At 38.6% G+C, this 14,973-nt stretch overlaps 1 protein-coding gene across 1 annotated transcript in view; it reads left to right on the plus strand.

Moving 5' to 3' along the window:
* Window positions 1-14,360, plus strand: part of LOC133617621 (polyamine-transporting ATPase 13A3-like) — a 139,445-nt gene extending 125,085 nt beyond the window's left edge. Inside the window, exons 30-33 of the mRNA XM_061977703.2 lie at window positions 1,816-1,904; window positions 2,116-2,196; window positions 2,380-2,469; window positions 13,994-14,360. Of these exons, the coding sequence (XP_061833687.2) occupies window positions 1,816-1,904; window positions 2,116-2,196; window positions 2,380-2,469; window positions 13,994-14,179 (446 nt within the window). The 3' untranslated portion in view covers window positions 14,180-14,360. The remainder of the gene's footprint in view (window positions 1-1,815; window positions 1,905-2,115; window positions 2,197-2,379; window positions 2,470-13,993) is intronic.
* The last annotated feature ends 613 nt before the right edge of the window (window positions 14,361-14,973 follow it).

The following is a 14,973-nucleotide window of genomic DNA, read 5'->3' on the forward strand; positions in this document are numbered from 1 at the left end:
TCATACCGGTCGGACGTACCCTAAACACCTCCCTAGGGAGGCGTTCGGGTGGCATCCTGACCAGATGCCCGAACCACCTCATCTGGCTCCTCTCGATGTGGAGGAGCAGCGGCTTTACTTTGAGCTCCCCCCGGATGGCAGAGCTTCTCACCCTATCTCTAAGGGAGAGCCCCGTCACTCGGCGGAGGAAACTCATTTCGGCCGCTTGTACCCGTGATCTTGTCCTTTCGGTCATAACCCAAAGCTCATGACCATAGGTGAGGATGGGAACGTAGATCGACCGGTAAATTGAGAGCTTTGCCTTCCGGCTCAGCTCCTTCTTCACCACAACGGATCGATACAGCGTCCGCATTACTGAAGACGCCGCACCGATCCGCCTGTCGATCTCACAATCCACTCTTCCCTCACTCGTGAACAAGACTCCGAGGTACTTGAACTCCTCCACTTGGGGAAAGATCTCCTCCCCAACCCGGAGATGGCACTCCACCCTTTTCCGGGCGAGAACCATGGACTCGGACTTGGAGGTGCTGATTCTCATCCCAGTCGCTTCACACTCAGCTGCGAACCGATCCAGTGAGAGCTGAAGATCCTGGCCAGATGAAGCCATCAGGACCACATCATCTGCAAAAAGCAGAGACCTAATCCTGCAGCCACCAAACCAGATCCCCTCAACGCCTTGACTGCGCCTAGAAATTCTGTCCATAAAAGTTATAAACAGAATCGGTGACAAAGGGCAGCCTTGGCGGAGTCCAACCCTCACTGGAAACGTGTCCAACTTACTGCCGGCAATGCGGACCAAGCTCTGGCACTGATCATACAGGGAGCGGACTGCCACAATCAGACAGTCAGATACCCCATACTCTCTGAGCACTCCCCACAGGACTTCCCGAGGGACACGGTCGAATGCCTTCTCCAAGTCCACAAAACACATGTAGACTGGTTGGGCAAACTCCCATGCACCCTCAAGGACCCTGCCGAGAGTATAGAGCTGGTCCACAGTTCCACGACCAGGACGGAAACCACACTGTTCCTCCTGAATCCAAGGTTCGACTATCCGGCGTAGCCTCCTCTCCAGTACACCTGAATAGACCTTACCGGGAAGGCTGAGGAGTGTGATCCCACGATAGTTAGAACACACCCTCCGGTTCCCCTTCTTAAAGAGAGGAACCACCACCCCGGTCTGCCAATCCAGTGGTGCCGCCCCCGATGTCCACGCGATGCTGCAGAGTCTTGTCAACCAAGACAGCCCCACAGCATCCAGAGCCTTAAGGAACTCTGGGGATTTTTTTTTTTTTTTTTTTTTTTTTTTTTTTTTTTTTTTTTTTAAATGTAATGCGATCTACCAATACTACCTTTGCGATCGACTGGTAGATCGCGATCGACGTATTGAGCACCCCTGTGATAAAGTATATAAACCATTATCCAAATCTTTATCAGCACGTGTACGTACGTCATTACGTCCTAAAAGCTATAAGTGGGCGCGATATAATGCTTAAAACATATTTGGAAAATTTGCGCCCTCTTAGGCATCTGTGTCAAGGTTGCAAACAGCCCATATAATTTGTCTCTTAGTCTAAATTAAACTCCTAAACTTAAATAATTTTTGGACGATATTGTATGTGTGATGCACATTTTCACACCAGGTTGTGGTAAATCATGACCCTAAATCCAAGCAATAAAAGAGATACATTAAGTATTTTTTTTTTCCAAAAAGGTATATTCTACTTTGTTATTATTGACTGGATATATTGTATGTGTGCCATAATATTTACTCTTGTTTCATTAACATCTTCACTTCTCTATTTTGACTTTCAGGGCCGTTTGTTTTGTCCTGCTTTGTTTTGTATGCTTTTTTCTTGATCATCCTGCTGTGTCCCTTTCCCGCTGTAGACAACCATTTAAAAGTGAGTATCTTCTTGCATAGAATTTAATGCTTGGTTGAATGTTTTAGGGGAATAAATGTAGTTTTATTCAGGGAAAATATCTAGGGTTGACAGGTTGTGTGACATAAATGAACAATAATAGATTTGATAGATAATAATAGAACAATAGAAGTCGACTTTTAAAGCACAAAACTTGTTTCCATCCCTGACCTGACACTCTTCCTTCCCTCAGATCTCGTGTATCCCCTATGAATGGCGCATTACAATCCTCATCATGGTTGTGGGACATGTTGTTTCCTCTGTCACACTGGAGGTACGCTCGCATCCTCAAATCTCCCCTTGAATGGTTTTAGCACATTTTATTTTGAAAAATATATTTACAGTTTGCTTGCCCAGTAATGATCATCATTTTGGAATTAATCTTTAATCTACATTTGTTTGGCTACACCTCAATCAGGAGTAGCCTATAGTGATTCCTATGTTCAATTCATCACAGATTTTGATCCATGACAACTTATGGAGGATTGTTAAGGCCAAAATGTGCGCAAAGCGGACCACCAAAACACCTGCTGCTAAAACAGAACAGGTTGGTGGGATTTTGATTCCTCTCTTTCCCAGCTTTAAAGGCCTACTGAAACCCACTACTACCGACCACGCAGTCTGATAGTTTATATATCAATGATGAAATCTTAACATTGCAACACATGTCAATACAGCCGGGTTAGCTTACTAAAGTGCAATTTTAAATTTTGCGCGAAATATCCTGCTGAAAACGTCTCGGTATGATGACGCCTGCGCGTGACGTCACGGATTGTAGAGGACATTTTGGGACAGCATGGTGGCCAGCTATTAAGTCGTCTGTTTTCATCGCAAAATTCCACAGTATTCTGGACATCTGTGTTGATGAATCTTTAGCAATTTGTTCAATGAACAATGGAGACAGCAAAGAAGAAAGCTGTAGGTGGGAAGCGGTGTATTGCGGCAGGTGTTGTGCCGGATAACGCACCCCCGCCGTAGAATGCACCCCCTGACTGTTGTGCCGGATAACACAGCCGGTGTTTCATTGTTTACATTCCCGAAAGATGACAGTCAAGCTTTACCATTGGCCTGTGGAGAACTGGGACAACAGAGACTCTTACCAGGAGGACTTTACGCAGACGCGGTACCGTGAGTACGCATGCAGCTGCGGCTTCCAAACATTTGATCGCTTGCCCGTACGTGCATGCCGCTATGTGCATGTCACGTATGTAACTTTGGGGACTTTGGGGAAATATATGTGCTGTATGAACTTTGGGGAGGTGAACGGTACTTTGGGCTGTGGGATTGAGTGTGTTGAGCAGGTGTTTGAGTTGTATTGGTGGGTTATATGGACGGGAGGGGGGAGGTGTTTGTTATGCGGGATTAATTTGTGGCATATTAAATATAAGCCTGGTTGTGTTGTGGCTAATAGAGTATATATATGTCTTGTGTTTATTTACTGTTTTAGTCATTCCCAGCTGAATATCAGGTCCCACCCGCCTCTCACAGCATCTTCCCTATCTGAATCGCTCCCACTGCCCTCTAGTCCTTCACTCTCACTTTCCTCATCCACGAATCTTTCATCCTCGCTCAAATTAATGGGGAAATCGTCGCTTTCTCGGTCCGAATAGCTCTCGCTGCTGGTGGCCATGATTGTAAACAATGTGCAGATGTGAGGAGCTCCACAACCTGTGACGTCACGCGCATATCGTCTGCTACTTCCGGTACAGGCAAGGCATTTTTATCAGCGACCAAAAGTTGCGAACTTTATCGTCGATGTTATCTACTAAATCCTTTCAGCAAAAATATGGCAATATCGCGAAATGATCAAGTATGACACATAGAATGGACCTGCTATCCCCGTTTAAATAAGAAAATCGCATTTCAGTAGGCCTTTAAAGGCTCTTTCCTCGTCTTGCATTGCTCTTTTATCTGATTGTACATATAATCACCAGACACTTCATTAAAGGGGCATCTGTGTAAATGTATTTTACACAGTATTTACGGCTTCTTGAACGTAATGACTTAATTGCATACGTACGCAAAACATTAGCTTTAGGTGTTGCTAGCTAATAGTAGCAATTTGGATAGCAAGTGTTAGCTATTGAATAAATGAATGTACTGTATTTTCCGGACCATACGGCGCACCAAATTATAAGGCGCACTGCCGATGAATGGTCTATTTAAAAAAAAAAAAAAAATTTCATATATAAGGCGCACCGGATTATAGGGCGCATTAAAGAGTCATATTATATTTTTTTTTTTCTAAATTGAAAATACTTCCTTGTGGTCTACATAACATGTAATGGTGGTTCTTTGGTCAAAATGTTGCTTTGGTTATGTTTTCTGACAGTCGCTTCTGGATGCGCCGTTTTTTGGGCGGTCTTGTGTACGTGGCTCACCTTCGGCAGCGTCTTCTCCCCGTCATCTTTGTTGTAGCGGTGTAGCGTGCAAGGACGGGAGTGGAAGAAGTGTCATAAGATGGAGCTAACTGTTTTAATGACATTCAGACTTTACTTCAATCAGCATCTCCTCATCCGGAAACATCAACAACGACGAAACAACAACGAAATGTGCTCTCAATAACTAAAGTTCCTTGGGTGAATAATGTAAACTCACTACACCGGTGTGTTTTAGCTCTTTCATGGTGAATTTACTGACAGATATAAGTAAGAACTTTACATTACTTTATATTAGAAATGGCAACAGCGGAGGATAAATGTCCCATAACAAGAAGATAGAGAAAAAGAAGAAGCTTATCGACTACGCCACTGACTACAAAGGCGGATGCGTGCAATTTTTCAGGATTTATGCAGACCCCAAATACAGATCAGCAGGTACCAGAAGGTAAGAAAAGTTGCTTTTGCATAATATTGCGAAACAGAACGCCAGATAATGTCTTACCTTATACACACACTATAATAATACTCGTATGTTGAAGCACAGAAGCACATCCATCAAGTGGTGCGGCTTCGTAGCTTACCAAAATCGTACTAAAACATTTTGATGGATATTTGATGTTGATGTAATGTTCTATATTTTCAATGGAACATATAAAATGTTGGTGTTGAGTACTTGAGTCATATTGCCTTCATATTGCAGTCTACACTATCTTATGTCTGACTGCCATCTGCACTTATCATTACACCATGTAGCAAATAAAATTGCTTCGAGGTCGGTAAGTAAAACCAGAATTATTCCGTTATAAGGCGCACTGTCGAGTTTTGAGGAAAAAAGGATTTTAAGTGTGCCTTATAGTCTATAAAATACGGTATATTCTATCCTAACAACACCGTGATTGTAAATTCTTCGTTGCTTCTCTTGGACTGCTTTTATGTGTGTGCACGCACTCCCTGCACACAGTGTTGATGAGACCTGGCTCTGACGGCTCTAAACACCAATCATTTTAGTCTGGTTGGTAAAAAATGTTCTACATAAACTTTGTAATTGTGAAAAAAGTAGACAATTGTCAAACAAATGTGTTCCGTTAAACCACTAATAGTAACATAAGCTAGCCGGCGGTGTTCTTGTTATATTTTTGGCTTTGAAAAATGTAACCGTGAGGACGTTGCAAACAGCACCTTTAAGTAAACCCACCACTGATTGAGATTTATTTATCAATGTTTTAAGAATCTACAATATTGACACGAGACTGTTTGAACCAAAAATTAAGTAAGGTAGGTTTTTGTGTAAATTGGGATTTGTACCTAAGATATTCTGCTTAGTTATCAATGTCCGTTTCATACTAAAAGATCCCTTCGCATGTTTTAAATATAACATCTTTATCCTTGATGATGGTCGCGGCATTTGAGTGGCTTGAACCACGCATACAAACAATGTAAATTTCTCCACTGAGTATTTTAGGATGACTACTTTCATTCGCTTTTTCTCTTTTATGCACTTAGGGATTTATACCGAGTACCGGTATTGTTTGGTACTGGTTCCTAATTGGGCCGATCCAGGAGGATCGTTAAGATTTTGGACAAATCATACAACTATCGATATTTTTTTTTATCCAGCTGACCGTCGTAACTATGACATGCACCAAGCGTCACATTTATGGAACGCACAAAAAACACGGGTAGGGTCTGATATCAGTTCGGAATTATGGGATGAAATACCCCCTCCCCCACCACCGCAACAAGCGGTAGAAAATGGATGGATGGATATACATCCTGAGACGCAGAGCCACCAGAATATTCAGCCTCCCAACTTGGGTTTGAGGTTTAAGTAAAAAATCATAAAGAAAAAAAGTGACGTTTTCCTTGCATCTTACAAACAGCTGGTGTGTAATAAATACTTACAGTATACCATACTTGCCAACCCTCCCGGATTTTCCGGGAGACTCCCGAAATTCAGCGCCTCTCCCGAAAACCTCCCGGGACAAATTTTCTCCCGAAAATCTCCCGAAATTCAGGCAGACCTGAGTGACGTGTCGACAGCCTGTTTTCACGTCCGCTTTCCCACAATATAAACAGTGTGCCTGCCCAATCACGTTATAACTGTAGAATGATCGAGGGCGAGTTCTTGGTTTCTTATGTGGGTTTATTGTTAGGCAGTTTCATTAACGTCCTCCCAGCGCGGCAACAACACACAACTACAGCAGTCATGTTTTCGTCTACCGTAAAGCAGTTCGTCTGCTGTAAACAGCAATGTTGTGACACTCTTAAACAGGACAATACTGCCATCTACTGTACATGCATATGTGACAATAACATCTACGGCTTTTAGAGAATGCAGTGCACAACTGCGCACACAACAAGGAGACGAAGCAGAATGCATCATCAGAGAGGGTGTTCAGCATGGTTAGAAAAAATAGTGACAGAGAATAGAACAAGGATGGACAATTCAACCCTTAACTCAACAATGAGTAGATGAGTGTTATGTGTGTGTATATGTGTAAATAAATGAACACTGAAATTCAAGTATTTCTCTTATTTGTATATATATATATATATATATATATATATATATATATATATATATATATATATATATATATATATATATATACAGGTAAAAGCCAGTAAATTAGAATATTTTGAAAAACTTGGTTTATTTCAGTAATTGCATTCAAAAGATGTAACTTGTACATTATATTTATTCATTGCACACAGACTGATGCATTCAAATGTTTATTTCATTTAATTTTGATGATTTGAAGTGGCAACAAATGAAAATCCAAAATTCCGTGTGTCACAAAATTAGAATATTGTGTAAGGCTAATACAAAAAAGGGATTTTTAGAAATGTTGGCCAACTGAAAAGTATGAAAATGAAAAATATGAGCATGTACAATACTCAATACTTGGTTGGAGCTCCTTTTGCCTCATTTACTGCGTTAATGCGGCGTGGCATGGAGTCGATGAGTTTCTGGCACTGCTCAGGTGTTATGAGAGCCCAGGTTGCTCTGATAGTGGCCTTCAACTCTTCTGCGTTTTTGGGTCTGGCATTCTGCATCTTCCTTTTCACAATACCCCACAGATTTTATATGGGGCTAAGGTCAGGGGAGTTGGCGGGCCAATTTAGAACAGAAATACCATGGTCCGTAAACCAGGCACGGGTAGATTTTGCGCTGTGTGCAGGCGCCAAGTCCTGTTGGAACTTGAAATCTCCATCTCCATAGAGCAGGTCAGCAGCAGGAAGCATGAAGTGCTCTAAAACTTGCTGGTAGACGGCTGCGTTGACCCTGGATCTCAGGAAACAGAGTGGACCGACACCAGCTGGACTGCTGCTGAGTGGTCCAAAGTCATGTTTTCTGACGAAAGCAAATTTTGCATTTCCTTTGGAAATCGAGGTCCCAGAGTCTGGAGGAAGACAGGAGAGGCACAGGATCCACGTTGCCTGAAGTCTAGTGTAAAGTTTCCACCATCAGTGATGGTTTGGGGTGCCATGTCATCTGCTGGTGTCGGTCCACTCTGTTTCCTGAGATCCAGGGTCAACGCAGCCGTCTACCAGCAAGTTTTAGAGCACTTCATGCTTCCTGCTGCTGACCTGCTCTATGGAGATGGAGATTTCAAGTTCCCAAAAAAGAAAAACGCTCCGCTTCTGCTACCGGAGTTTTTGTTAAGTCTGAAGATTTTGATCACTGATTTGTGATCACAGCCACAGGAGAGTCACCTGGCATCTTCGATCTGATATTGGTCAGTTGAGAGGCACAGATACGCTGAAATAAGGCGAGTTGGAAGAGCCGTTAGCCTCAAGCCAACGGCGCCTTGCCGCAGTTCAAAGCGGTTGCCTGGCAACCAAAAGCTACGGCGAGTTTACAGCTGTTTTAAAGTGATTCCGACGTCGCAGAGTGATATAAGTTGACAGGCTGACACCCAAAATTGATCTCTGAACTGCGCAAGGTACGAAATTGTTGAAAAAACAAGTTAAAAGTACCGCAAGTTGCTAAAGAAGTAACTGCCGTTAAGACATAAGAGGCACTGACGTCATCGACTGCCGCGATGCCAAAAGGTAAAGGAAAGACTGAACAAGATTTGAGGCTGGATACAGGACATGATGGGAATCAACAAGAGATACTACAAAAACTATTCCATGAATTTAAAGAAGAAATGAAAGAAGAATGGAACTAGAGGGATGGAAAAAGAAATGAAAGAAATGAAAGAAGAACACAGACGAGATGTGAAAAGTCTGCAGCAATGTATAGAAAGTCTGCAATCTCACAAAACCATCAGAAATAATGAAGCCACTGAAATGGGCAAACAAATAAAGATCCTTCAAGAAGACAACAACATGCTGAAGAATATCATAGATGGAATGGATCAGGATAAACGGATGAATGATATCATCGTGACAGGGCACCGAATTAAACCAAGATCCTATGCGAAAGCTGTGAATAATGAAGGTGAACCAGATGAAATGGATATGGTCTCAGCAGAACAGCAAGTGGTCAACTTTCTGCAATGAAAAGAAATTGAAATTGACATTAATACCATCGAAACATGCATCCCACTGAATGGAAGAAACAACAACGCCACTCCAGTCGTGCTCGTGAAACTTGTAAACAGAAAATCTAAAATGGCATTGCTGAGACAGGGAAAGAAGCTGAAGGGAACAAATGTGTACATGAATGAGCATCTCACAAAACGTAATGCTGGAATCGCCAAGAAAGCACGCGACTTGAGAAAGCAGGGAAAAATCCAGGGAACTTGGAGCGCCAACTGTAAAATCTACATCAAGCTGAATGGAGGTCCAGAAGCAAGAGTACTTGCTGTCTATGACATCAAGGACCTGGACAATTTTTAAAGTCTACACAGCTTCCACAACAACGATGATAATGGACTCTGACAGAAAACAAGCACCTAAATTCAGCATCAACACTACTATGTTCCAAGGGACGACTAAACAAGAGGACCTAGATTCAGAATTGCATCCACCTACACTTATAGAGATTATTGAAACAACATCAAAGATTGTTGAACAAGAAAACATGGAACTAAAAAATTTCTGCAACAAAGATCACAAAAACCAGGATTTGGAAAATGATATAGATCCAGATACAAATTTTTTCTCCCACTTCAGTAATAATTGTTTTTATTATACGGATGATCAATATAACAGCAACATTAAATGTGATTACAAATTGTCAATTATTCATTTTAATAGCAGAAGCCTGTATGCAAACTACAACAATATTAAGAACTTTTTGGAACACATCAACGAACCCTTCAAAGTGATTGCTGTCACGGAAACATGGATTGATGATAAAAAAGGAATAGATTTTGATCTGGATGGATATGAACTAAACTACATCAACAGAAACAACAAAAATGGAGGAGGAGTAGCTGTGTACGTGATGAAGAACCTGAACTACAAAGTGGTAAAAAACATGTCATTTGCTATAGATAATATCCTAGAATGTATAACAATTGAAATATGTCAGGAAAAAAGCAAAAACATATTCATCAGTTGTATATATAGATCACCTAAGTCAAGTATAGAAACATTTGAAGAATGGATCAAGGCTACTTACATGGACAATGGGCATAGAATAATTTTCTTATGTGGTGACTTTAATATTGACTTATTGAACCCTAACAAGCAAAAGTCTATTGATGACTTCATTGATACAATGTACAGCATCAGTTTATATCCTAAAATCACAAAGCCAAGCAGAATTACAGGACACTGTGCCACGCTTATTGATAATATTTTTACCAATGATTTTGATAATAACACTACAAGTGGTCTACTTATAACCGATGTTAGTGATCATCTGCCAGTTTTTACAATATATGATGGAAACTACAAGAAGAACATAGAAGACAAAAGGACATTTCGAAGACTGTGCACAGAGAAGAGGATGATTGCTTTCAAAATTGAGCTACAAAAGCAATATTGGGACAATGTGTACAATGAAAATGAGGTTGATGAAGCATATGAACATTTCTTAAACAAGTTCATAATACTTTATAACAAACATTGTCCATGGATACAACTCAGTAATAAGCAGAGAAAGAATAATCAACCATGGATGACAAAAGGATTAAAAAATGCTTGTAAGAAGAAGAATACACTATATAGGAAATTTATAGCACAAAGAACTACAGAGGCAGAAATTAAGTACAAAAAGTATATAAACAAGTTAACATACATACTACGATTATGTAGAAAAGAATATTACAGTGAATTATTGGACAAGAACAAAACTAATATGAGAGCAACATGGGGCATCCTCAATAGCATTATTAAAAATGGCACTAAGAGGGACTACCCTCAATACTTCTTAGACGGAAATAAAAAAAATGACAACATAAAGGAAGTAGTTGAAAGTTTCAATAATTATTTTGTAAATATTGGACCAAAATTGGAAGAAATGATTCCAGACCCAGTTTCAATTGAGGACTATAATGATACCATAGAGCGAAATCCCAACTCCATGTTCCTCAGTAATGTGACACAGGAGGAAATAGTTACAATCGTGAAAAAATGTAAATCCAAGACTTCAACTGATTGTAATGAAATTGATATGGAAACGATAAAAATGGTTATTGAAGAGATCTCAGGACCATTAATGTATATTAGTAACCTATCATTTCAAACAGGTATATTTCCAAACAAAATGAAAATAGCTAAAGTTGCACCAATTTACAAGACTGGCGACAAACATCAATTTACAAACTATAGACCTGTTTCCTTACTTCCACAATTTTCTAAAATCACTGAAAAACTGTTCAATAACAGATTAAAGAGTTTCATAAATAAAAATAGAATACTCGAAGAAAATCAATATGGATACAGAGCTAATGTTTCAACTTCGATGGCTTTAATTGAAATTACAGAAGAAATTACCAATGCTATAGATAATAAAAAATGTGCGGCAGCAGTTTTTATGGATCTAACTAAAGCATTTGACACAATTAATCACAATATTTTAATCAAAAAACTAGAACGATATGGCATCAGAGGGTTAGTCTTAAACTGGATAAGAAGTTATCTAATGAACAGGAAACAATACGTGAAGGTAAGCGAACACACCTCTACAACGTTAAATATATCCTGTGGTGTACCTCAGGGATCAATACTAGGACCTAAATTATTCAATCTATATATAAATGACATTTGTAAAGTTACAAAAGATTTAAAGTTAGTATTATTTGCGGATGATACAACAGCGTTTTGTTCAGGAGAGAACACACAGAAGATACTACAAATAATAACAGAAGAAATTCACAAATTAAAAAGATGGTTTGACAAAAACAGACTATCGTTGAATCTCAGTAAAACTAAAATAATGCTATTTGGTAACAGTAGAAGAGAAAGTCAAACACAAATACAAATAGACGGAATAGAAATTGAAAGAGTAAATGAAACCAAATTTCTAGGTATAATGATTGATGATAAATTGAACTGGAAATCTCACGTAAAAAATATACAACATAAAGTAGCAAGAAACACGTCAATAATGAATAAAGCAAAACATGTTCTAGACAAAAAATCACTTCATATTCTCTACTGCTCACTAGTGTTACCATATCTGAGTTATTGTGCAGAAATATGGGGAAATAATTACAAAAGTACACTTCATTCATTAACGGTGTTACAAAAAAGATCAGTTAGAATAATACATAATGTTGGATATAGAGAACACACAAATCCTTTATTTATTGAATCAAAGATTCTGAAATTCTACGACATAGTGAATTTGCAAACAGCTAAAATTATACACAAAGCAAACTATAACCTGCTACCCAAGAATATACAACAATTCTTCTCAAAAAAAGAGGAGAAATATAATCTTAGGGAGAAATGTAATTTAAAACATTTGTATGCACGTACAACACTTAAGACCTTCAGTATATCAGTATGTGGAATTAAATTATGGAATGGATTAAGCAAAGCAATCAAACAATGTACTAATATGATCCACTTCAAGAAACTCTTCAAACTTAAAGTGTTTACAAAGTACAAAGAAGAAGAACCATGATAAACATTCTGAATTTATTTAACTCATCCATTCTTTCATTCTTTCACTCACAAAATAATCTTACTTATTTCAACATATGAAATGTAACTTACTTCACCAATTATTATTTATTTACTTATTTTATTGTGATTACTTATGGAGTACATTGTGAATAAATTGAGAACAGGAAGTGAACAAAAGTTTTAGCAACTGTTATGTAAAAGAATAGGGGTAGGATTAAATAAGCTCTGCTTCTTCCTACTCCTTTTCGAACATGTTGAAAAGAGAAACTGGAGATTGTGATGTATCATGTTGTATACTTGCATGTTCGAAATAAACTCAAACTCAACTCAACTCAACAGGACTTGGCGCCTGCACACAGCGCAAAATCTACCCGTGCCTGGTTTACGGACCATGGTATTTCTGTTCTAAATTGGCCCGCCAACTCCCCTGACCTTAGCCCCATAGAAAATATGTGGGGTATTGTGAAAAGGAAGATGCAGAATGCCAGACCCAAAAATGCAGAAGAGTTGAAGGCCACTATCAGAGCAACCTGGGCTCTCATAACACCTGAGCAGTGCCAGAAACTCATCGACTCCATGCCACGCCGCATTAACGCAGTAATTGAGGCAAAAGGAGCTCCAACCAAGTATTGAGTATTGTACATGCTCATATTTTTCATTTTCATACTTTTCAGTTGGCCAACATTTCTAAAAATCCCTTTTTTGTATTAGCCTTAAGTAATATTCTAATTTTGTGACACACGGAATTTTGGATTTTCATTTGTTGCCACTTCAAATCATCAAAATTAAATGAAATAAACATTTGAATGCATCAGTCTGTGTGCAATGAATAAATATAATGTACAAGTTACACCTTTTGAATGCAATTACTGAAATAAATCAAGTTTTTCAAAATATTCTAATTTACTGGCTTTTACCTGTATATATATATATATATATATATACATATAGCTAGAATTCACTGAAAGTCAAGTATTTCTTATATATATATATATATATATATATATGAAATACTTGACTTGGTGAATTCTAGCTGTAAATATACTCCCCCCCCTCTTAACCACGCCCCCCCAACCACACCCCCGCCCCACCTCCCGAAATCGGAGGTCTCAAGGTTGGCAAGTATGCAGTATACACACTTTTTAGGGTGCAACAAGCGAAAATGCAAATACTACTGCCTGACTAGGCATCAAATTGCAATTGAACGCAAAGTCTACCATATAATACTTGCAAATGATACACAGAAGTGTAAGGAAACAAGATAAAATAACTGGACAGCACAGTGATCATAAACAGCGAATTGTTAAAGTTAAAAAAAAAGAAGTGACTTTATCATTGAATATATCAACATTTTTAACACAATATTCCACACAGAAAATCCCGAAAATTGATACCGTTAAGTACCAGAATTGATTCCCAGGTACCGGAAATTCAAATCTAAATTCAAATGGCAAAAGCTCTACACCATGCTAAAGCCTTAAATGAAATTGATATTTTTTTATAAAGACAATTGTTGACACATTATTTTGCATGGGAGTGTTCAAGTGTAGCTAATATTGTGTCCTTACAATCCTAGAAACTTCAGATGATTACAGCAAACTAACTGACAATGTGTATGTCACATCTTGTGTTCTTCAATCACCCTGAACATGATCTCAGATGGTGAATGCATGTAGTTGTGGCCCGGCCTTCCTCTCCTGGATCAACTGTCAGAATAACCGTCCCCCGAAGAGTAAATACAAGCGTCTGGCTCTGGACCTGCAGGAGCAGGCTAACTGGCCTCCCGCACCTTCCACTATCACCTACGCCAGCATGACTCAGCCTCTCTTCTCTGTCCCATTTTAGAGCCAAACATGTGTAAACAATGATAAATGCCACATTTGAAAGATGCATCTCTTTTCTTGGATGATCAAATGAAATATAATTTTTAATATAAAAATGAACACATAGTTTGATTTTATTAATCAACACAATTATATTGACAATTTATTTACAATGTATAATTGTGCGTCATGTATTTATTATACTGTGGCTTGAAGAAATAAATCTAAGTTGAGAACAATCCATTTTGTGATGCTGGTTGTTTTAACTTCAATTACAGAACACCTTAAATTCTGGGCTATACTGTACAGCGCCGGGGTATTCAAGCCGCTCACACCAAATTTTAGAAGAAATACATATTTTCTACATGTATTAGACCAGGGGTGCTCACACTTTTTCTGCAGGCGAGCTACTTTTCAATTGATCAAGTCGTGGGGATCTACCTCATTCATATATATAATTTACATTTACTTATTAATGAAATATATGTTTTTGTTAACAAGTTAAAGGTGTTTAATGATAATGCAAGCATGTTTAACACATATAGTTAATATTGTTAAAAAATTAAAGGTGTTTAATGGTAATACAAGTATGTTTAATACATATAGTTAATATTGTTAACAAGTAAAAGGTGTTTAAAGATAATGCAAGCATGTTTAACACATATAGTTAATATTGTTAAAAAATTAAAGGTGCTTAATGATAATACAAGCATGTTTAATACATATAGTTAATATTGTTAACAAGTTAAAGGTGTTTAATGATAATTCAAGCATGTTTAACACATAGTTAATATTGTTAAAAAATTAAAGGTGTTT

The sequence above is a fragment of the Nerophis lumbriciformis genome, linkage group LG18 (genome assembly GCF_033978685.3).
Source record: "Nerophis lumbriciformis linkage group LG18, RoL_Nlum_v2.1, whole genome shotgun sequence".
Classification (NCBI taxonomy): domain Eukaryota; kingdom Metazoa; phylum Chordata; class Actinopteri; order Syngnathiformes; family Syngnathidae; genus Nerophis; species Nerophis lumbriciformis.